The sequence below is a fragment of the Dermacentor variabilis genome, chromosome 9 (assembly GCF_050947875.1).
Source record: "Dermacentor variabilis isolate Ectoservices chromosome 9, ASM5094787v1, whole genome shotgun sequence".
Classification (NCBI taxonomy): domain Eukaryota; kingdom Metazoa; phylum Arthropoda; class Arachnida; order Ixodida; family Ixodidae; genus Dermacentor; species Dermacentor variabilis.
Genome location: NC_134576.1, coordinates 147219024 through 147240277, shown reverse-complemented (window position 1 = coordinate 147240277; position 21254 = coordinate 147219024). Strand labels below are relative to the sequence as shown.

Sequence of the window (21254 nt, the reverse complement as noted above, 5' to 3'; positions counted from 1 at the left end):
TGTTGTCTCAGTGCTTTACATTTCGGGAGAAATCCCACTATTGGAGGCGAGGTCTTAAAGGAGTCGCCATCTGTTGTAAGCACCCCCCTTGCGCAGTATGAGGGATCACGTGGTGCGCTCTTCACAGGTTTCGCTTACTGCACTCAATAAAAACACCACGCGGCAGCCCGCCCGGACATGTATATTTATGTAGGTAATCTGAAAACTAAGGAAGTTTTTTTTACTGCCAAAATAATGATCTTGGGTAAACTGAAAGCATAGAATTGTTTACAGGCACTATCTCTACTGAATACAAACAGTAAACGCCACTGCACACAGTCGCCGCAATGGAGTCTACTGAACCGGCTTCTTGGTGAAAGGTAGGCAGATGCTGAGAGCAAGCTATGTGAAATATGTGCTTATAGTGGGCTGTCTTTATAACCAAATGGAGCATAACAGAATGAAACCTCAATGCTGCGATCGCACAGGTTCTCAGTGACCCACTGTACACCTGCATGCATATTCATGCACAGTGTTTCGCTTTCGCTGCATGCGCATTTTCACACCGTGCCATGAGCTTTAGGCCACAGGATATGAGCATTTGTCAGTACACACGCAACCATTGTTGCATGGACACTACCAGAACTGTTCAAAAATAAATGCTTCACACAGCTTCTTGTCCTGTGGCTACGTGTGAATAAGGCTGACACCGAGCAGTAGCCTACCATGCTGCACACCTCCAAAGGCAGACACCCAAGGCGGGAAAGCCTCACCACTTAATCAGAACCGCAGGGCAGGTGGGACTTTCGTTTTCAGCTCGCTTCGGCGCTTCCGAAGCAGGCGGCCACTGTGTGCACGTGATCCCTCATGCCACGTCACGCCGACGATGGCGCCAGCTTTTCCAGTGGTTGAGCTACCCCCAATACGTTTCTCCACATTAATGTTACTGGGTGTCACCATTCGGTGGTGTGGAAATATATACGGAAACAGTACAGTCTCTGGACGTATGTTGCACACCCAGGAAGAAGACATTAAGGAGCTGATCAGGAAGATCCTGGATGGGGCAGACCTGGAGGAGATCACCATGAAGAAAGTCATCCATGCAGTCAGTACTTTCAATCTCTTCATTATATTGTAGTGGCGCTGACAAGTGATTATGTGACATGATTTTATGGCCCAAATTTAGGTGGAATAGGGTGAGATACAGAGGACAAATTCCAGTGTTTGGCATTTGTTTTGTACATTTTGCTCCATCCTGTCTAATTTGCACAGTAAAATCATGTTGCATAATACTTCTAACCATCTAACCCCTCTTGCTTGTTCGACTGACAAGTCACTAGTATTGAAAAAAAAAAAAAAAAAAAGGAAGGGGGGGGGGGAAGGTCAGCACTGCTGTCTGGCTATTGTTCGCTTCTCTCAAAGAAAATCTGAACTATAGAGAATTGAACCTGAGGGCTGTGATCCCCCACGTACCTTGCAAGTAACTTACTTCTGAGTAAAATTTAACCAGGAAGGTGATTCCAAAGTACAACAAAATAAAGTTACAGTAGCTTAAAGAGAAGCTGAAGAGTCTGTCGAATTCAATAAGACGCTCATATACGGATGCGGGAACCTTATAAACCATGTAGGTAAAATGTTTTTTTTTTTTTTTTTTTTCCCAATTAGGAGCGACGTAATCGTCGGTTAAAATTGCGCTGTAGCTCCGCACCCCGTCGCATGCCGCGCGCTGCTGCTGACGCTGACGATGCGAGCGGAGACCGGAAACCACGGTGTTGTGACGTCAACTGTAGTGTTTTGTTCCTTCGCAGCCTGCGCGACCGTGCCTGACCGGGCTTGTTTCTGCGTGCGTGCCATCGTAATCTGCTTCGATCGACCCTGCATTCCTTTGTTGGTGCGTCTGCGTGTATGTAGAGTGGTAGTCAACGTGCGCAGCATCAACTGAAGTGGTGGGCCGATCATGCCGGCTTTCTGTGCAGCCTACGGTTGCACGAGCACCAGCGGCCGCGATGATGTTGTCTTCCATTGCTTCCCACAAGACAAGAAGCGTTTAACGAATTGGGAGGCTGCTGTGAAGCGAAAGAATTTCAAGCCCTCATAATAATAATAATATTTGGGGTTTTACGTGCCAAAACCACTTTCTGATTATGAGGCACGCCGTAGTAGAGGACTCCGGAAATTTTGACCACCTGGGGTTCTTTAACGTGCACCTAAATTTAAGCACACGAGTGTTTTCGCATTTCGCCCCCATCGAAATGCGGCCGCCGTGGCCGGGATTCTATCCCGCGACCTCGTGCTCAGCAGCCCAACACCATAGCCACTGAGCAACCACGGCGGGTAATTTCAAGCCCTCAAGAACAACAGTGCTGTGCTCCAACCACTTCCGTGACGACGATTATCACGAGAACTTATCATTAAAACGTGCGTTGGGTTTGCCAGTCAAATCGGCTCGTCTAATAACTGGTGTTGGAAGGCCTTATGAATACACGAACTCGCCCAAACCTGGATTTTGATTTACTGCGAGCTCCTTCGTGTTAGCACGCTGAACGGAAGGTGCATGTTTATCTCCCGCCCTTGACGCAGGTTTCGTCGCAAAGCACCGTGAATTTTCTATTTGCACGTGTCTTGTAAAACAGCCTGCATGCAGCTACCATAACGCAGTGCAAATGTAGAGTTTGCATGTGCTGGAAAGCCGGCGCACGCCAGGATGCTACGCTCCCCCCTTCTCTCGCGCACAGTGAGAAACCGACCGTCTCACGTAGCCGACGGAATTCGCCGCCTTTACGACTTCGGTTACGAGTAGTGTGCGGGTGGCGCACAGATGAAGGTGACTACACGTACTGCATGAACCAGGAAGCTTTTCACGCGTTTAAACCGTCTTTGTAGATTGCCAACAGCTTTGGACAGTGCACAGATGCCAACGATCGCATCCCCGCTTACTTTCCACGAGGAGGCATGCAGGAACACAACACTACAGTTGTTTGACCGGAAACGAGCTCACTAGATCGGTGAAAGATCAGCGAGATCACTAGATCGCTTTGCAAAAAACATACTCACCAAAGAGCATTTCCAACACGAGGAGATCCCAAGACTTCGCTTTCGTTCGCGTCGAAAGCACTGCTTGCACCAGCATCGTTTGCTTCTTCAAGAGGCTGGCTCTTCGCAATCGGCTCGTACATGTAGGGAGTAACGCCGAACTCCTCAGAAAAACGCAGTCTCTCTAAATTTTCCATTACAGCACCAAACTACCTGGCACCGCGCTTCATGTGTAGCAGCAGCGGTCGGTCACTAGAGTTGACGTCACGAGTCGCCCGACCAATCACAGGTGGAAACGAGACGCGCGAGCTGGGCGTGTCCGCTGCTGCACTTTTCGTCGAAATAAAATATATTTGCGCTTTTTTTCGCTCAATTTCGATACAATATTCGAATTCGGAGGGCTGAAAACCATTATGTACACATGTTCACTCATTTTTTCTGGAAAACCTTTCAGCTTCCCTTTAAGTAGAGTATTCCAGTTATGAACAAGCATGCCCGGGATACATTGGTGAAGATGATGCCACTTTTTGCAGGATAGTTATCTGTCGCTATACAGTGGAAGCCATATATATTGAATCTGAAGGGGATAGCAAAAGAAGTTAGATATATAGATAATTTATATATAAAATAAAAATATTAGTCAAACCTAGATATATTGAACATAAATATATCAAATTAGTGCGTATATCAAGCACTTTCTATATTACCTGGAAACTGCATGGATTTTTAATTCTTTCATTTCAAATGGGGTTCGACGTAAAATGCATATGTCAAACGCCGCCACCCCAGACCACATGCGCTCTGTTGACAGGCGGCGAACTTTCCCGCAACACACTTGAAGATAGCGGTGGTGCAATGGGCATTCCTGACTGCTGTGCACTACAGCTGCACACATAGATTGTGCCATTTGGATGTAGTGGTGTGCGCACATGGTGACTTGGCTAGTTGAACAACGTGTTGCATTTGCCGCACTGACTCCTCCTCAAATCCGCGCTCTGTGCCTGCAGTGCCTCGCGAGATATGGCTGTTCGCTACCACAAAGATGCGAGAGCGCACATTCACTGGGCTCACTCATAGATGCCATGGCAGGCACCACTTAATACTGTGTTACTGACAGTGTGTCAATATTTTGATCGACGTACGTGGGGATTGCAGCAGAAGTAGTGGCCAAACGAAGACTCTGCTGAGGTTGATCCCGCAAGCGTTGATGTTGCCCCGCATAGAAGGGCTGCTTTGGCCCTTCTATGCCGCTATTGTAGTACAATACAGGGCGCCGGCCCATCGCTTGTGGATCGTTTAGACATCTTTTACTTGATTTTATATATAGAATTCTGGCTGTATTGAACCATTTCGTGATCACTCTGTTTTATATATCAAGGTTTGACTGTATATACAAAAATTTTCAAGGCAGTATTGCAGCTGTTCGTTCTATACAATAAGTATATCTGGGTTCGACTGTATCTGACTATATTGCTTGTAGTATCTATCTTATTACCAGTACCATATTTACTCGCCTAATCATCACACTTTTAAAAACACAAATTGATGCCAATTTAGGGTGCAATCATTATGCGGGGTAAATTTTCTGTGAAAAATATTATGTGGTGTCCATGGGAACACGTTGGAATGTGTTTGCTGTGGGATGACAACAGGTCAACCAACAGGCAGCTGCGGCTGTAGGAGTGTGGGACATCAAAACAAAAATGGCGGCTAACAAAACAAGCCGAATGATTTTTTTTTTTTCATGAATTTGCTACGTATATTGAAGCAGTTTCTTCCGTATCAGTAATGAAAGATACTGGCATACCTGCAGCAATAATGTAGCCATGTCTTATTTTGAGCGTACAGAAACAGAGATGGGTGTGCTCAGCTGCCAGTGACATAGAAACGCGGGCACACTGTGAAAATTGCATTTTTCTTTAGTACAGTCCTAATACGGCATGCTTCCACTAAGGATGGGCGATTATCTTATCTAAGATTATCTTAGCTGGTTATATGCACCGGCATATGTACAGAGTACACTTTTATCGATCAATGTGAACGCGGCTACTGTCATTGCCGCCGCGATTCGTTGCGTGCCCTCGAGTGCAGGCGGGAGGAATTGAATAACACCTGCTCTATTTTGTTGCTGTTGACCAAAACCATTACAAAGCCAACGAATAATGAAGCCAAGTTTCGTTGTAGATTCCCCCCCCCCATTGAACTGCAGGAAGTGACGAAGGGAATGAAATGGGGCATCTGCTTAACTCCTTCCCTACCATGGGAAATATAGGCGCTTTTGGTAGGTCACACCAGATTTTTTTTTTTCTAAAGGAACTACTGCACTTAATATTTTCTGTAATACACAAGGAAAAAGCCGAATTTGTGTACTTTTCACCTATAAAAATTTTATTAACGAGATGTATGTCATAAAAAGATATAAATTACCAAAATCAAGATTGGGATAATATTGAACAAAATTTGTAAAGACACGCATGTATCTAATAAGAAAAATAACAAAAATTATAAGATATGCACAATCTATTACCGTCTAATAGGCACCATCTCTGAAAAAATCTATATTTTTGATTGAACAGGTATTCCAATACAGAACTTGAATGCAAGCTCTCCACTTGGGTGTGCCTGGCTGCGGCCGTCGATGTTCTCAGGCATGCTTGCGTCGTCCTCACAAAACTTGAATGCAAGCTCTACAGTTGGGCGCGCCGAGCTGCGGCCGCCGATGTTCCCGGGTGTGCTTGCGTCGTCCTCACACTCAAAGTCTGACGAATTGCAGAATCCTGAGACTCGCTGCTGCTCGCTCCATTGATAAAATCGCCTGCAGATGCACCGGAATCACAACACCTGCAATTTTTCGAAGCATGCACTCCGCTCCCGGAGGCAACCATTTTTTGCTTTCTACTAATCGTTAAACTTTGGAGCACATTGAAAAATTGCTACCTGGCAAAAAAAAAAAAAATCTAACTGCTTAGAAGACAGAAATATAGTTGTTCTCCTTCACGTACAAAGGCACATTGTGTCCATGAACGGAGCGTAAGGTTTCTAAAGCGGTGTATCAAACAATCGATGCTTCCCATGCCCTCTTTATCCTCTACGCAAGCGAGCAGCGGCACGCCCCGACGATCGCAGTGCCTTCATAGCGCACCACAGCCACTCCCCAGCCATTCATAGCAGCTTCAAGACTTTTTACGAAGACTGTACATAGGGTAGTACGCATATTTCTAATTTCCTGTATGTACTTTTCTTTGGCTAATAAAAAATAATGGCAATGACGTTCTGAACCACCCATGTAGTATTCCAGCATTCGTTACAGCTGAATTTATTTATTATTTATTTAGAAAATACTGCAGGCCTTGTAGTGGCCCTTGCAGGAGGCGCAGAAGCACACAAAAAATCAACAAGGAAATGCAAGAATACATGAGTAGCAAAACAGAAATAACAGTTAATTACATTGGAATGATTGCAGGAAAATAAAAAATAAACAATTTCAGAAACTCTTCAACAAAACAAGATAAAAAGACGCAAACAAGACTTTTCAACTGTCGCATGTTCAGCTGTCAACGCATTCAATGTTGTCAGTGTTAATAAGAAGTGATATGGGCAAGTTATTCCATTCGGTTATTGTGCGAGGAAAGAAGGAATATTTAAAGGTGTTGGTCCTGGCAAAATACGGAGTTAATGACTTGGCGTGCTGGTGCTTTGTTAATCGCCATGTTAGTGGTTGTATATATTGCTTGTATTTTATGTATTCTTACATGAAGGCTCAAAATATAATTTTTTTCAATATGATCCCTATACATAATACAGTATAACCTCAATTATACGATCCTGTTATATACTATTTTATGGCGCGAACATTCGCGATTGAGATTGCGTTCCTGAAAATTTAAACAAAAAATCTTTCGGCACCAATGTTCAGTCCATAGCGAAACTGCAATTGTATGATACGTTTTTTGGCTGCTAGAAACACTAATAGGAATGAGGCGCACATGATCGAGAACAGTAGCCCCTCTAAGTAGCAGTCTTCGCACAATACTCACCCGCCCGTTTTATGTGAAAACGCTGGTGTGCACCAAGTTTCTTTTTCCGGCATGAGCATATCTTCTCTCAGGTCATTGCATACCTTATTCACAGCTATTACCACCAACCCTATTGCGATAAGCATCTCCAGTTATCCACCCAACCCTGCAGGGGGGGCGTCTGCATAAGCATACGTTTGGTGTGTTGCGATCCAAGCACATGAGTGCTGCAACTCCCCGCGCCTAACCACGCGCTGCTTTGTCGTGTCCACGGAAAAGAGAATCCTGGGGATTGAGCCACTGCCAGGTGTTTGTACCTTTATCCCTTGGCGGAGGCAACACACCTCGTTGGCCTCCACTTCACATAGTCGGAACTCCCGGACCCACCCGGCGTTATCGGGCACTTGCCTTTTCCTGTCCCCTCTCCAACCTTTTTCTTTCTTACTTTTACGCCAGCAGTTGCCCCATGACAGTGCCTCTTTTTTGCTTTTGATATGCGTCACTGCATGACAAATATACTTTACTGCAATTCATTCTATATGCTACATCACACAACACAGCTGTACTGCAGTGAAGTTGATTTCAAGAAGGGACAACAGCAATTTTCACGGGTTTGAGTATTTTGTATGGTAAAAATGTCTTTCGAAACGAATTGAATACGAACCCATTCGAATCGAATATTCGCACACTGCTTTTAATTGCAGCACATATTTCAATTTACCAATTTTAGCTGATGAGTTAGTTGGCATGCGATGCGTATCCATTTGGAACAAATTTTCAGGCTGAAACTAGTTTCAAGAGATTCATTTGCAATGTCTGCAATGAAATGCATGGGCTTTCCAGTTAGTTTTGTGCTTCGTTGCGTAAAATGATGGTGTCTTAAAAAAAGTAAGTGAAACAACGGCGCATTTTTACCACAGGTTTCACTGTGCATATTTCATAACCTGTGCTATCCTTAGAAGTCATTCATTGTGGATATGTGTTGCAAACTTATCAGCTACAATTAGTAAATTCTAATATGGGCAACCCTGTAATTAATTCAAATATATATATATATATTTACTGTTCTGTATGGTCTGAGAAAAAACTGTATATGCCTGTACTGATTTGTTAGGAGCCTGAAAAACTAGCCGAATCACTTAGGCAGCAGTCTTCTTGAGGGAAGGTTTGGGTACGGGCTAGTTGGTATTCCGAGCTTTTTCGAATCTTGAGGGAATGTGAGTCCACATACTAGTAAAGTCATTTAGAACACAGCTAGTTTGCTTTGGTACAAAGCTGTGGCAGACAAGGCAAAAAATGAAGCTTCACTCCCGTCCTTGGAACATGAAAAGTCTGTTGGGTGGCTGGGCTAGCATACTGCATGAATGTGCATGATTGACATGCTGTGAGCTTGCAACCTACCGGCATCTGTGCAGGCGGCTTCTGCTAATGGCCTGCCCTCACTCCTCCTGACCTAGTTCACTTTTGTGCTGAGCACCGAGCATGGGTGTTTCACTGAATGCACCTATTGTTACAGAAAGAAGATAGCAGAAATTTTTTTTGTGAATTGAATTATTAAGTAAAGCAATGAAGGGGGCTAGTTGGTGAACGTTCATGGTTATATTGCGCTCAGTTTTACAAACACGATACTAAGGAAGGACAGGACGTGGACGGACGAAGCGCAAACTACCAACTGTTTGATACTGTTAAAGAACGCGCTTATATACAGGGAGATATGGTGCGGGGGGGGGGGCTACATATAAAAAGATATGACAAGGTGACGACATGTGATTATAGTTTGGGTCAGGCATACATCCTTCACATGCACCCGTTCGCCCTGGCGAACTCGACCTCAGCTTTGATAAGCGCGATGGACGGAGTGCTTACGCACGTCTCTTTTTCTTTAGCTATCGCAAGCGCCTCCCATATTTCTCGCTCCGTTTTTGTTTTTGATGTTCCGATGACTGTGGTGCTTTCTATTAGCGGAGAGCATTTGCACTGTTTGCAATGTGCGGCCAAGTTGCTAGGTGCTGTCAGAAGCTGGCACGTGTATTTGTGCTCCCGTAACCTATCGTTTAGACAACGTCCAGTTTGCCCAATGTATACTTTCCCGCAGTCTAGTGGGATTTGGTAAACAACTGAAGTAGCGCATTCCACGTACTTTTTTGCGTGCTTAGTCTGACAGACCGTACCACTAGGGTTGGCCTCTTTGGATCCTGCGTTCACCTTCTTGCACATGCCTTTTAGTTTTTGCGGGGCGGAGAACAGAACTTGAACGTCATGGCGTTGGGCTGTCTTTTTTATCCGATGTGACAAGCCATGGATGTAAGGCAACACCACGCGTTTTTTCAATTTTTTCTGTGTTTTCTGCCTTTTCCTGTTGGCTCTGATTTCGGGCAACAAGTTTTCACAGATTTGCACCACCATGCTGTTCGGGTACCCACTGTTTCTCAAGCGGCTTACTTGCAGATCGATGCTCTCCCTCACCGCATGGTGGCATGATTTTTCAATTGCTTGACTGATGCAAGCCTTGGCGATGCCTCTTTTAATGATTTTAGAATGGCAAGAGTCGTACCTCAGGATTTCTTTTTCTCCTCTAGTTTTGTAGCACCAGCACATGTGGGAGCCTCTGATCCTAATGTTTATATCAAGGTACTGCAATCGACCTTCGGTAGGAGTCTCGTACGTGAACTCTAAACCTTCATGTGCTTTTTTGAACATGCTGATGACAGTTTCTACGCTACATGGATCGGAAGAAAACCAAACCGATCCATGTAGCGTAGAAACTGTCATCAGCATGTTCAAAAAAGCACATGAAGGTTTAGAGTTCACGTACGAGACTCCTACCGAAGGTCGATTGCAGTACCTTGATATAAACATTAGGATCAGAGGCTCCCACATGTGCTGGTGCTACAAAACTAGAGGAGAAAAAGAAATCCTGAGGTACGACTCTTGCCATTCTAAAATCATTAAAAGAGGCATCGCCAAGGCTTGCATCAGTCAAGCAATTGAAAAATCATGCCACCATGCGGTGAGGGAGAGCATCGATCTGCAAGTAAGCCGCTTGAGAAACAGTGGGTACCCGAACAGCATGGTGGTGCAAATCTGTGAAAACTTGTTGCCCGAAATCAGAGCCAACAGGAAAAGGCAGAAAACACAGAAAAAATTGAAAAAACGCGTGGTGTTGCCTTACATCCATGGCTTGTCACATCGGATAAAAAAGACAGCCCAACGCCATGACGTTCAAGTTCTGTTCTCCGCCCCGCAAAAACTAAAAGGCATGTGCAAGAAGGTGAACGCAGGATCCAAAGAGGCCAACCCTAGTGGTACGGTCTGTCAGACTAAGCACGCAAAAAAGTACGTGGAATGCGCTACTTCAGTTGTTTACCAAATCCCACTAGACTGCGGGAAAGTATACATCGGGCAAACTGGACGTTGTCTAAACGATAGGTTACGGGAGCACAAATACACGTGCCAGCTTCTGACAGCACCTAGCAACTTGGCCGCACATTGCAAACAGTGCAAATGCTCTCCGCTAATAGAAAGCACCACAGTCATCGGAACATCAAAAACAAAAACGGAGCGAGAAATATGGGAGGCGCTTGCGATAGCTAAACAAAAAGAGACGTGCGTAAGCACTCCGTCCATCGCGCTTATCAAAGCTGAGGTCGAGTTCGCCAGGGCGAACGGGTGCATGTGAAGGATGTATGCCTGACCCAAACTATAATCACATGTCGTCACCTTGTCATATCTTTTTATATGTAGCCCCCCCCCCCGCACCATATCTCCCTGTATATAAGCGCGTTCTTTAACAGTATCAAACAGTTGGTAGTTTGCGCTTCGTCCGTCCACGTCCTGTCCTTCCTTAGTATCGTGTTTGTAAAACTGAGCGCAATATAACCATGAATTATTAAAGAATTCACTGTTTCGTTCTCATATCCAGGTATCACACCAGGGTGTCTATTAACTGGAAAAACCGGGAATTCTCTGGGATTTTTAATGGTCTGGAAAATCTAAGGGAAAATTTGGGGAACTTGTGATTCAATCAGCGAAAATTAGCTGTCATTCTATTGAAAGGGAATGAAAGTCACCCTACTGTGGCTCGAGTAAAAGAGAGAAATTGTAACGAATTGTTTTTGACGCCGTGTCGTTGGCTGGAGGAGTTGCCAGTGTACTACCCACGACCGATTTTGCAGACGCCTGATTTTTGTGAGATGCTTGATAATGCTGTCCGATTTTCCAGACTTCTTGCCATGACCGCACGTCTGAAACAGCATTAATGAAAGGCAATACCGCTGTTTTGATTATTATGCTGCTCCGAACCAGCGCTCTCGCACGTAGGTCCGCTGGCAGCCATAGCCACCACCGTGGCAACGCTAGGCTTAGCTGCTTCAATGTTCGCTATTAAGGTTGCTGCCATTTGGTGCCGTGTTTTTCATAGAAAGAATTCGCCGCTGTCAGTAATGGCACCAACCCCACCCCTGTAATCCTCACGATTGCCTTCTAAGACTAGAAAGCATAATGCGTTCTTTGATGGCACTTCCCGAAAGGCAGCTTCGCCTCAGCACATCAATGTTACGCGGTGAAGCGTGCATGAAGTATTGCGGTGAACTTTAACAAACGTGGCAAGGGGCAATTCTCGTGGGGCACAGTAGGTATTGCATAATTGTACATGCATGAACACGCCGTCTCTTGTCACAGTACAAGCACCGATATGCCTAATAAGTGTACTGGCAGGCCTTCAGAGCTTTTTTGAGCGGGCCTGTGAAGACTTGAGCCTTTAAGCCTTAAGGGCTGTAAAAGACACGCATTCATTTTTTCAGGCGTTTTCAAGACCCCTGGGGAGTACAAAAAATCGGACGCTTACTGTACAATTGACCCGGGCGATGCTTGAAATGGTCCGTGGTGCAAACGCGCGGCAGAACAAGGACAAGAACAGACATGATCATCGCATTGAGGAATACCAAGAAAGGAACTGTTCCACCTCTTTGAAGGAGCTTGATCTCGTAAAGCAAAGTGTTCACTGAAGCAAAGATTCAGGTGACCCTCACCCAAACCAAAATAAACTCTTGAAAGCAGTGAAACACAAAACAGAGGCATTGTGCGTGGGTTAAGAGTATGTGAGGATAGTTGAGGCTGACTTTCCAGCTGCTGAGAAAATCTCACTTGCGACAAAGTTCGGGCGTAATACCAATGATCTTGCTATCACTTGATAGAAATCGCTCATTTTCGAAAATGTTTGCTTCTGTATGCATCTACTTTTATTCGTATTTGAATGTGTTCAACTTGATTTGCAATGGTCTTTACCATTTTCTTTTTGAAGATGTTTGCTGTGCATTTTACTATCCTCTCCAGTTTTCTATATTGAATAAAATAAACAGTGCTCTTTAATATTCAAACTGGATTGTTTGTTTTATTATTATGTTCTTAATATGCTTACTTGTGACTAACAGCATCGGGCGACGTGGTGTCAGCCTGTCTTGACATAAAATAAAGTTCTGCGTTGCTCAGAAAAACTTGGAAAACTCAGGGAATTTGAAAATGTCAACTTGGTAGATACGCTGCACACACCCTTATGGGAAGCTCAGTGAAGTTGGCCATTTTCAATTCCTTCTAAGTGCAGTGAATGTTCTTCTGCAGGTCTTTGACAAGTATCCCAACCATGACCTTTCTGGCAAAAAAGAGTACATCAAGTCAACAGTACGATCGGTAAAGTATTTTTGACTGACTTTTAGCAAAAAGTAGCTTTGAGATTTTTGTTTAGTTTAGTGAAATATTAACTATTGTCCTTGATTTAAAATTAATGCTGACCTTTTGTTTGCAAGTGCTCCACGCACTTATCATGCAACTCAAGTTTTATGATATACAGTCAAAACCCACAGTAATGAAATCCCGGGACAACGAAATATTTTTGTGTCCCAGCGTGCGCCCATAGGATTCAATGCATTTCGCATCACTCGACAAAGAAATGTCAGTGAACTGCAATCCTGCATCATTGAAATGTGCCAGAATGTTGCCCTGCATATTGCATACCGTAGAAACCCGCGTTTAATACGAACCCGTATATAGTGCGAGTTGAAATTTTTGGGACGCGAAATGGGGGGGAAAAAAGTTTTCTCTGCATATAATACGAGTTAGAAAAACTCGAGGAAAACATTTATTTAAATTGCACTTCGTACTTCATTCACTGTCTTCCTCAGCTGCGCTCTCTTCGGATAGTTCTTAGTCAGACATATCTTCCCAGAGGTACTCATCCTCTATGCCATCGAGCGCATTTGTGATACCGCACTTCTTGAATACGCGACGCACAAGGTCCTCTGGTATGCTGCTCCATGCGTCCAAAATCCACTTGCATAGCACTGCTGGCAAAGCCCGCTTCAGCCGCCCGGTCGGCGTCACTACAGGCTCACCTGAGCGCATCCAATCGGCGTAACACTGCTTGACCGCGTCCTTGACCGGCTTGTTCACGCCAACATCTAAAAGCTGCAGCTGAGATGTCATCCCACCCGGAATAACCACGAGTTCAGTGCCGGATTCACGTAACAACCTCTTCACTGAGCCTGCCAAATGGCAACGAAATGCGTCCAGTACGATGATGGACGGGAACGACAACAGTGCGCCTGGTCGCCTACACCAAACTGACTTTATCCAGTCAAGCACAAGCTTCTCGTTCATCCAGCTTTTTTCATGGAATCTCATGACCACATATTTTGGAAGCTCTTCACCTTTAGGCACTGTCTTGTACTTGAACACGACATAGGGCGAAAGTTTGCGTCCGTCTGCTGTGCACTACAACATGACTGGACATAAACTTGTTTAGAGCCTTTTTTGTGCGTGGTGAGGGGCGATGGCATGTCGAGATAAACCGGTGTTTTGTCAGCATTGCCGATTTGCCTTAGCTGGAAGTTCTTGGACTTGCGCAACGAAATAATGCGGCGCTGGAAAGCCACAAACAGCTTGTCAAACGATTCAAGCAGCTTTTGCGATCGAAGTTCGGCCACATAAGGAAAAACCAGCACGGCACTTGTAGCGATAAATCCAGTGCTTGCTCACTTTGAAGGAGGAGCTCGGTCTCCCTTTTTCTCTTGCAAGCTCCTTAGCTTTTGCCTGCATTAGCTCCACGCCCACAGCTAGATGCACGGCTCGCTGTTGGCGTACGAACTCCGTCAGGGCGAGCTCGATTTCTGGGAATGTCCCACTCTTCGGGCCACGAAAACTTTTTCACTTTCTTCTGCACGCGAAAAGGGCTTCCTTCTGGCGACACCATCCGCAAATGCTTCCCTTTGTTGACGCCAAACTGCCTCCCGGCTGCACTGTTGCCGATGTCCTGTACGGCTAAAATAACCTTTCCCTTATAAGCAGCCGTGTACTGTTTTCGTGGTCCGGACATCTTGGTCCTTCAATGCGGAATAAAAAAGATGCACTTCACAAAGCGTGGTTTGCACGTGTGCTGCCAAGGCATTGTTGAGTGCGCACTCAACAATAAACGATGCTCTAGTCACGCAGCAATAACGAAACCAAGCCGCAGCCATGCAGCGATAAGGAAGCCGAGCCGTAGCCACGCAGCAACAACAAAGTCAAGTCATAACCATGCAGCATTAACGAAACCGAAACTTCTAGCCGAAATTTCTGACTGAAATTTTCGTTCGGATCTGCATATAGTATGGGGCGAAAACTTGGGACGCTAAAAATAGGAAAAAAAAAACCTTGTATTATACACGGGTTTTTACGGTATCTGCGCAAGGCTAGCACACTGCAAAATGTGCTCAAATGCCTTTGCTTCACACTTTTAATGTGTAAAATACCATCACATTACGCTTTCATGGGCGCTGTAATTTTGTTTACAAAAACAGCCAAGTGCCGCATCTTCCATGGAGAGAATCATGCTGCGGCAGTTGGGGTGGCAGATGATCCTACAGCAGCTTTCTTTTCAAAGATACCACATTCCATTACCCTTTGGCACTGACACCCAGCAGCCAGACTTCATCGTTATAACTGAGAGTGCGGCATGGGGACATTGTAGTAAGCGGGTCATTTCTCCATAGAAAACATACAAAAGTTGACAGTGCAGTACCTTTTCATTATACAACCAATATTATTAAAGCCAATATCATTATAAGTGCTTTTGACTGTACTACAAGCTTCCTATTACATTTTTTTTTCCACCAACAAGAATGAAAAATTCAACCCAAGAAACGGTTGTTCTCATGTAAAGATAATTCAGTACTATGAATTTTCAGCACACTCAATATTTCATAAGTAGCGAAATTTCATGCTTCATTTGCGTTAGTAGTGCCTCAAACTCACCAATTTGTTACCTGAAATACTGCACACATTAGCAACTTCCAAAGCTGTAAAATATTAAGTTTCGCCATCAGGCGCAGACACTTCAGATTGGCTGTGATAAATCCACGTCAACCCTATCACCGTCATCTGCAGTAACGGCTGTTTACACGAATAAAGATTATACAAATAATTTCAATGTTCTCTTAAAAGTGATATCGTAATCACACCCCTTGCATTCTCGACAACCTTTAAGGATAGGGGAGAGAATTGGCTGGTGAAAAACAAGTTTGTTGAAAAGGCCACCTGAACTCTAGATTGATCAGCAAGTCAATGAATGACACAGAAATAAAATTCTTAGGTGCTTCAGGGCTTAGGCCTCATTTATCGACAATGCACAATGGCACACCATGTTCAGATCTCGGACATGCATACCATTCAAGTTCTTGCTGCACACTTTACTGGCAGCCACCAGTGCTATCAGTGAGCATAGGCGCAGTGTGTGTAATAGCTCAAGGTATGTTACCTGTACACTTGTTCATGTGTGATAGTAGGCACACACTCAAAAATTATGTGCTCGGATGTGTGGTGTGTAATCTCACTGTCGGTGACTGTCAGTATGGTGTGTGGACATACACGAGGTGTGCGCACACCAGTCGCAGATGACTTCTTCACATAAATGCACGTTCTTACTCCCGCATGTGGAATCATCGTCAGCATAAAAGGATTTGTCGATGTACTGCATACAAGTGTATTAGATAACTTTTGTTGAATTTAGTTTCTAACGCTAATTTGGGTGTTCTTGATGGGACTTTTCCAAATAATGCACAGTTTTTGGTGTTCTTGTGATACCTGTTATATTGAAATTTCAATGTAAACTTAAACGTCGATATAGCGAAATATCTAAGATTTTCTAAATTCTTGTTATAGAAAACCCTGTATTTAGAACCTCAATACAACGAAATGTGTTTATACGTGATCACACTATAATGAAATTTCACTGCCATGGCAAAGGAATGCCAAAACAATAAATGGAAGCTTCAGCGGACTCGGATGTTCAGATAGTTGAATTACAAGTGGCTGCTTGCGAACGTGCCTTTCAAAATGTGTGCCACACCGCCAAAGAGGAGGGGCGTCATGCTCCACCTGGTGCAATAATCTATGCCCTGAGTCGGTGTGCTGAGATGACGTGGCATCATGTGTGCTGTCTTCCTGCATATTAAGTACTGGACATTGCATAATCTCGAGTTTTGTAGACGTGTTGAAGGGAGAGGCAGACAAAGCATTCACTTCCTGCTGCCGGCGCTACAGTAAAACCTTCTTCCTTTGAACTTCAGGGAACAAACAGAATGTCCACATTGACCAAATGTCGAATTATGAGTATATTAAGAAAACTATAAACAAATACCACCTCAACACACTTTTATTTACTGAATGAATAAGCAGATCCTGTTTCTGGTTTACACAAAAGCGGTGCGAAAGCTGAAGTTCTCATCTTGCCTTCATTTGAGACATGTTTTTCACTACTGTGTGCACATCCCATTTATTCACAAGTGAACTGGTTGCCTACAGATTGTTCATCCATCACAATATTGGGGGCGAGGACTTACGGAGTCGCCATCTGTCGAAAGCGCCTCCCTTGCATAGTATGAGGGATCACGCGGCATGCTCCTCACAGGTTTCGCTTACAGCGCTCAAAAAAACACCACGCGGCAGCCCTCCTGGACATTTATGTAAGTACTCACAAAACGAGGGAAGTTTTTGACTGCCGATATAATAATCTTGAGCAAACTGAAAGCAAAGAGTCGTTTACAGGCGCTATCTCTTTACCGAATACGCACAGTGAATGCCACTGCACGCGATCGCCGCGATGGAGTCTCCCAAACCGGCTTCTTGCGTGAAAGGCAGGCAAACGCTGAGAGTAAACTATGTAAAATATGGTCTCATAGTGGGTTGTCTGTATAACCAAATGGAGCATAACAGAATGAAGTCTCAATGCAGCGATCGCACGGGTTAATTCGCAGTAATCGAGTGCGCGTCTGCATGCATGTCCGCGCACAATGTTTTGCTTTCGCTATGAGCGCGTTTTAGCACTGTGCCATGAGTTTTAGGCCGCAGCATATGAGCATTTGACAATACACACGCAACCATTGTTGCGTGGACGCTGTCAGAACTGTTAAAAAATAATTTCGTTATAGAGACTTCCAATGCCTAGCTACGGCGACTGTGATGTGCCATTGCGACAATTCAATCTTTTTTTGTCTTCCGAATTCTTGGACATTTCAATATTATTTCTTCAAGTTGCGTCCCATTGTATGTTTATCGGTCTTCTCGGCGTGCGATTTCCCTCTGCTTCTTTTTCTTAATCCAGTGCATTAATTCATAACACAAACATGGCCATATGCCATGCCCTTTTTTTTTTTTTTTTTTTTTTATGTGAGTCTTACCACTCCCTTTCCGTTCCAGTGAACTTGCCAGTATCTAGCATCGACAAATTCATAGACCAAAGCGTCATGACATTAGCCGAGCAGCGACAAGGGCGAGCATCTCAGTGCACATTTTCTGCTACTCACTGAACATCGCGCAGTCCCGGCGCCGTAGCAGATGTTCTTTGTGTCTGTGCTTGCTGCATACCCGAGTTGTAGCTGATGGCTGTTTGCCAGTTCTAAGTTTCGCGAGCCAAGCTTCACACAGCTCTGTGTCCTGCGGCTACGTGTGAATAAGGCTGACACCGGGCTTTATTGCATACATCCGGGACTGCGGCACCGAGCAGTAGCCTACCATGCTGCACGCCTCCAAAGGCAGCCACTACCTATTATAGTACTTTCAAATGTTGTCAAGCAGACACTCAAGCCGGTAAAGCCTGACCACTTAATCAGAACCGCGGCGTAGGTGGGACTTGAAACTTTCGTTTTCAGCTCGCTACGGCGCTTCCGGAGCAGCCGACGCAGCCGCTGTGTCCACGTGATCCCTCATGCCACGTCCCGCCGACGGTGGCGCCAGCTTTTCCAGTGGTGGAGCTCGCCCCCAATAGCTGGTGCTCTTCATCCTCTACAGCTTTGCAGCGAGTCAAAACAAAGCAACCGCTTACCCTGTGAAAGTGCATGTAAAGTGAAGCTGTCGCCTACATTAGACAAGCACAACCGATGTTAGACGATGTTGGACAACCACCACCACCACCACCACCACTAGTGACATATTTCACACATGCGTGTGGAAGTGCAACATACATTCTCATTCTTCTAGGACCTCTGTCAATGCAAGTGCATTATTGAACTAATAGAATTTCACAAATTGCATCAGAAAATTCGTGAAGTACACAAGCTGCAGACATGATGGCTAGAATTTTAATGTTAACTGGTTGGCTGGTATGCTTCTATTAAAGCAGTACCTAAAGTCATACTCTTGCTGTGTTTAGTCGTGGTCACAGTCTTTGCACTTTTCGGTGCCTTTGTTGCAGAAAACAGTATTGGCTGTAATGCTTGGCTTCATTAAAGTTTTCATGCTAATAAATAAGCCTTGGTTGTTGTAAACAGCTGTGTTCCTATCGCTGTCTTCTTTCCAGCTCATCTCATGATTGGGTTCAAGCCCAAGGCCCTTGCAGCAGCGCTGAACACGGAACGGTCCCCAAGGGTCCTTTTTAACCGCTTTTCCTAAATTTGCTGCTGACATCCTTATTCTCCTCTTCCACCGAAGATGCACACTCCACCTGGACTGTTGCCCCCTCGTGACTTGGCGGTGGCAGTGGCCATGGGTGGTGTACATTTGTTGGCATGCTCGCTAGGTTCTGTTGGCTGTGTGCAAGGAGCAATTCTCTAGTGGCAGACCGGATGTTTTTACGAAGAACAAATGAAACAGTCTCTTTCTTCCATCTTTTATTTCCCCCACCACTTATTTTTATCCCTCCACCTGCACAATAGGATAAATATGGAATGTGTGACAGGTAGTTATGGTACAGTACCATTACGTTATAATTTTTATATCATGCACTCATGGTATTCCTTTGAAGACACCAAGCTGGAAATTAATAGCAGTTTTTTTTTCTTCCTGCCACAGTAAACAAGTATGATATTGACTTGTTGCAAACTTATTGTAGAAGCCCATCTTGTATACTTAGGTGGGTTTGTATCTCCTCTTTTTTTTTTTTTTTTCAAGTGCATTGTATATAAGCCATTCACTCATTGTTGGTCTGATGCAGTTTTAGAAGCGCATAGCCTTTTGAATAAATTCAAAAGCCATGGTGGCGTTATTTGAAAACAAAAAATTGATTTTAGTGTATTGTGTAGTAGTTTTAGCAGCCACAAAGCCTTGTTAAAATGCCTACGCTCGTATCACTTTTACGAGTGGAAATAAAGTGGTTTTCATTTTGCACAACTGGTTCCTTGTCTTTGTGCTGGGGTGGGCACTGCAGAACAGTGGAGAATGACTAACAGGCACTAAGATCATGTCAGTGGTTTGTGTTAAAGGTGCCCCATGATGCTATTTTTTGTGGCGTCCCGAATTTCTACGCAAAATCGGTGAAGGTCGACAAAAGTTGAGCTTGAAATTCATTTGGGCAACAGAGAAAAAGGGAAGCGTCCGGTTTCACAGTTCACTTGCTCATTAGCGCCATATGCTGCTACCAATAAGAGGGCCAATAGTTTGAGCGTGTACCGGAAGTTTGCCTAGTGGTCTTATTTGTTGCAGTCGCCACTGCCCACCATAGAGTTTCTCACTATAATACCTAGAGGGAAATCTGGCGCCACCGTCTATGAGAGTTTCTTAAGAGGGCACCGTGCCGTCATGGGAATTACGGTATATGTGTCCGCGAGGCTCGTGTTGGCTGGTGTTGTAAGAGGCTTCGTCTAAAACTTGGATATGGCTACATAAATAACGCGTTCTCAAAGTAAAATCTTAATGAAATGTTTCCATTCACGCATATTACATCTTTACTCACCCGCACTGCATCACCAAGCGAAGAAAAGCAAGAACAGACCAACTGTTTCAGAGCGAGCGTGAACCTTGTCGTCTGTCTTCCAACTTTAGCGGCCCACTGATATTTTTTACGTAACGTATAGTCGTACACGCAATAACAAGTTGTCATAGTTAATCAAAACATGTTTTCGCGTAATAATAAAGCTAAACAGCGTTTTACGCGCTGTTTTAGTAGAAAATGAATCATTGTGACAGACTGAACGGTACTTGCCAGGCGCGTCTTCAAGGTGTCCTGTCTCTCCGAGAACGATGTCAATCCGAAGTCACAATATACCGGCATTCCCATGCATACCACAGCGCAGCAGCGCCAGATTTCCCTCTAGGTAATAGTGAGAAACTCTATGCTGCCCACCCGCCGTGTAGCTCAGTGGCCACGGCATTGGTCTGCTGAGCTCGTCGTTGCGGGTTTCATCCCGCGATCTGGTCTTATGGGGCGGAATGCAAAAAATGCTTAAAAGATCCCAAAATTACTTTCTCAAGTGCCCTGCTACAACTTGCATCCAATTGGATTCTTGTTTTGTCGCATAAAACCTCAGATTTTTTGGGATGTAGGGGCATACCCGCGCTACCAGCAGCCCTGGTGTTAGACGAGAGCGGAGAATACAACTCGCTGATTTCAGCGCCCCTTGTGAGGAATAGAGGGTAAGCGTCTGGTAGGATATCGATGTTAGCATTACCTTTAGTTTTCAGAAGTGACAAAAGAAATTGAAAATGAAAATCCTACACACTTTGGGATTTAAGCACAGCTTTGATGTGTATCGAAGCAGCAGGATGGGACAAGTACCGATAAGATAAGTGCTTGTCTGTCCCAACATTTTTTTTTTCTCCCCCGTTAAACACGACTTGGGGGAGTAGCCCTGGCCATGTTGAGCCAACAAGTGCAGTGCATACAATGCAAGGTCGATTCATATAGACCGTTTTTTCGTAGCCGCCGCCATATTGTGAACGCAGTGGCGCCGCCTATGAGCAGCGCGGTAGGTTCTGGCGTTT

The 21254-nt window shown here is 44.7% G+C and overlaps 1 protein-coding gene across 4 annotated transcripts in view; it reads left to right on the top strand.

Annotated features, from left to right (window-relative positions):
- Positions 1–19664, top strand: part of LOC142557795 (uncharacterized) — a 148917-nt gene extending 129253 nt beyond the window's left edge. The window contains exons 10-12 of one of the 4 annotated variants that reach the window (XM_075669915.1): positions 1001–1084; positions 12648–12716; positions 18856–19664. In XM_075669915.1, the coding sequence (XP_075526030.1) occupies positions 1001–1084; positions 12648–12716; positions 18856–18867 (165 nt within the window). In that variant the 3' untranslated portion in view covers positions 18868–19664. Of the gene's footprint in view, positions 1–1000; positions 1085–5588; positions 6282–11830; positions 12717–18855 lie in introns of those variants that run through there. The other 3 variants (XM_075669917.1, XM_075669914.1, XM_075669916.1) reach the window with 3 other exon arrangements.
- Positions 19665–21254: the final 1590 nt, after the last annotated feature.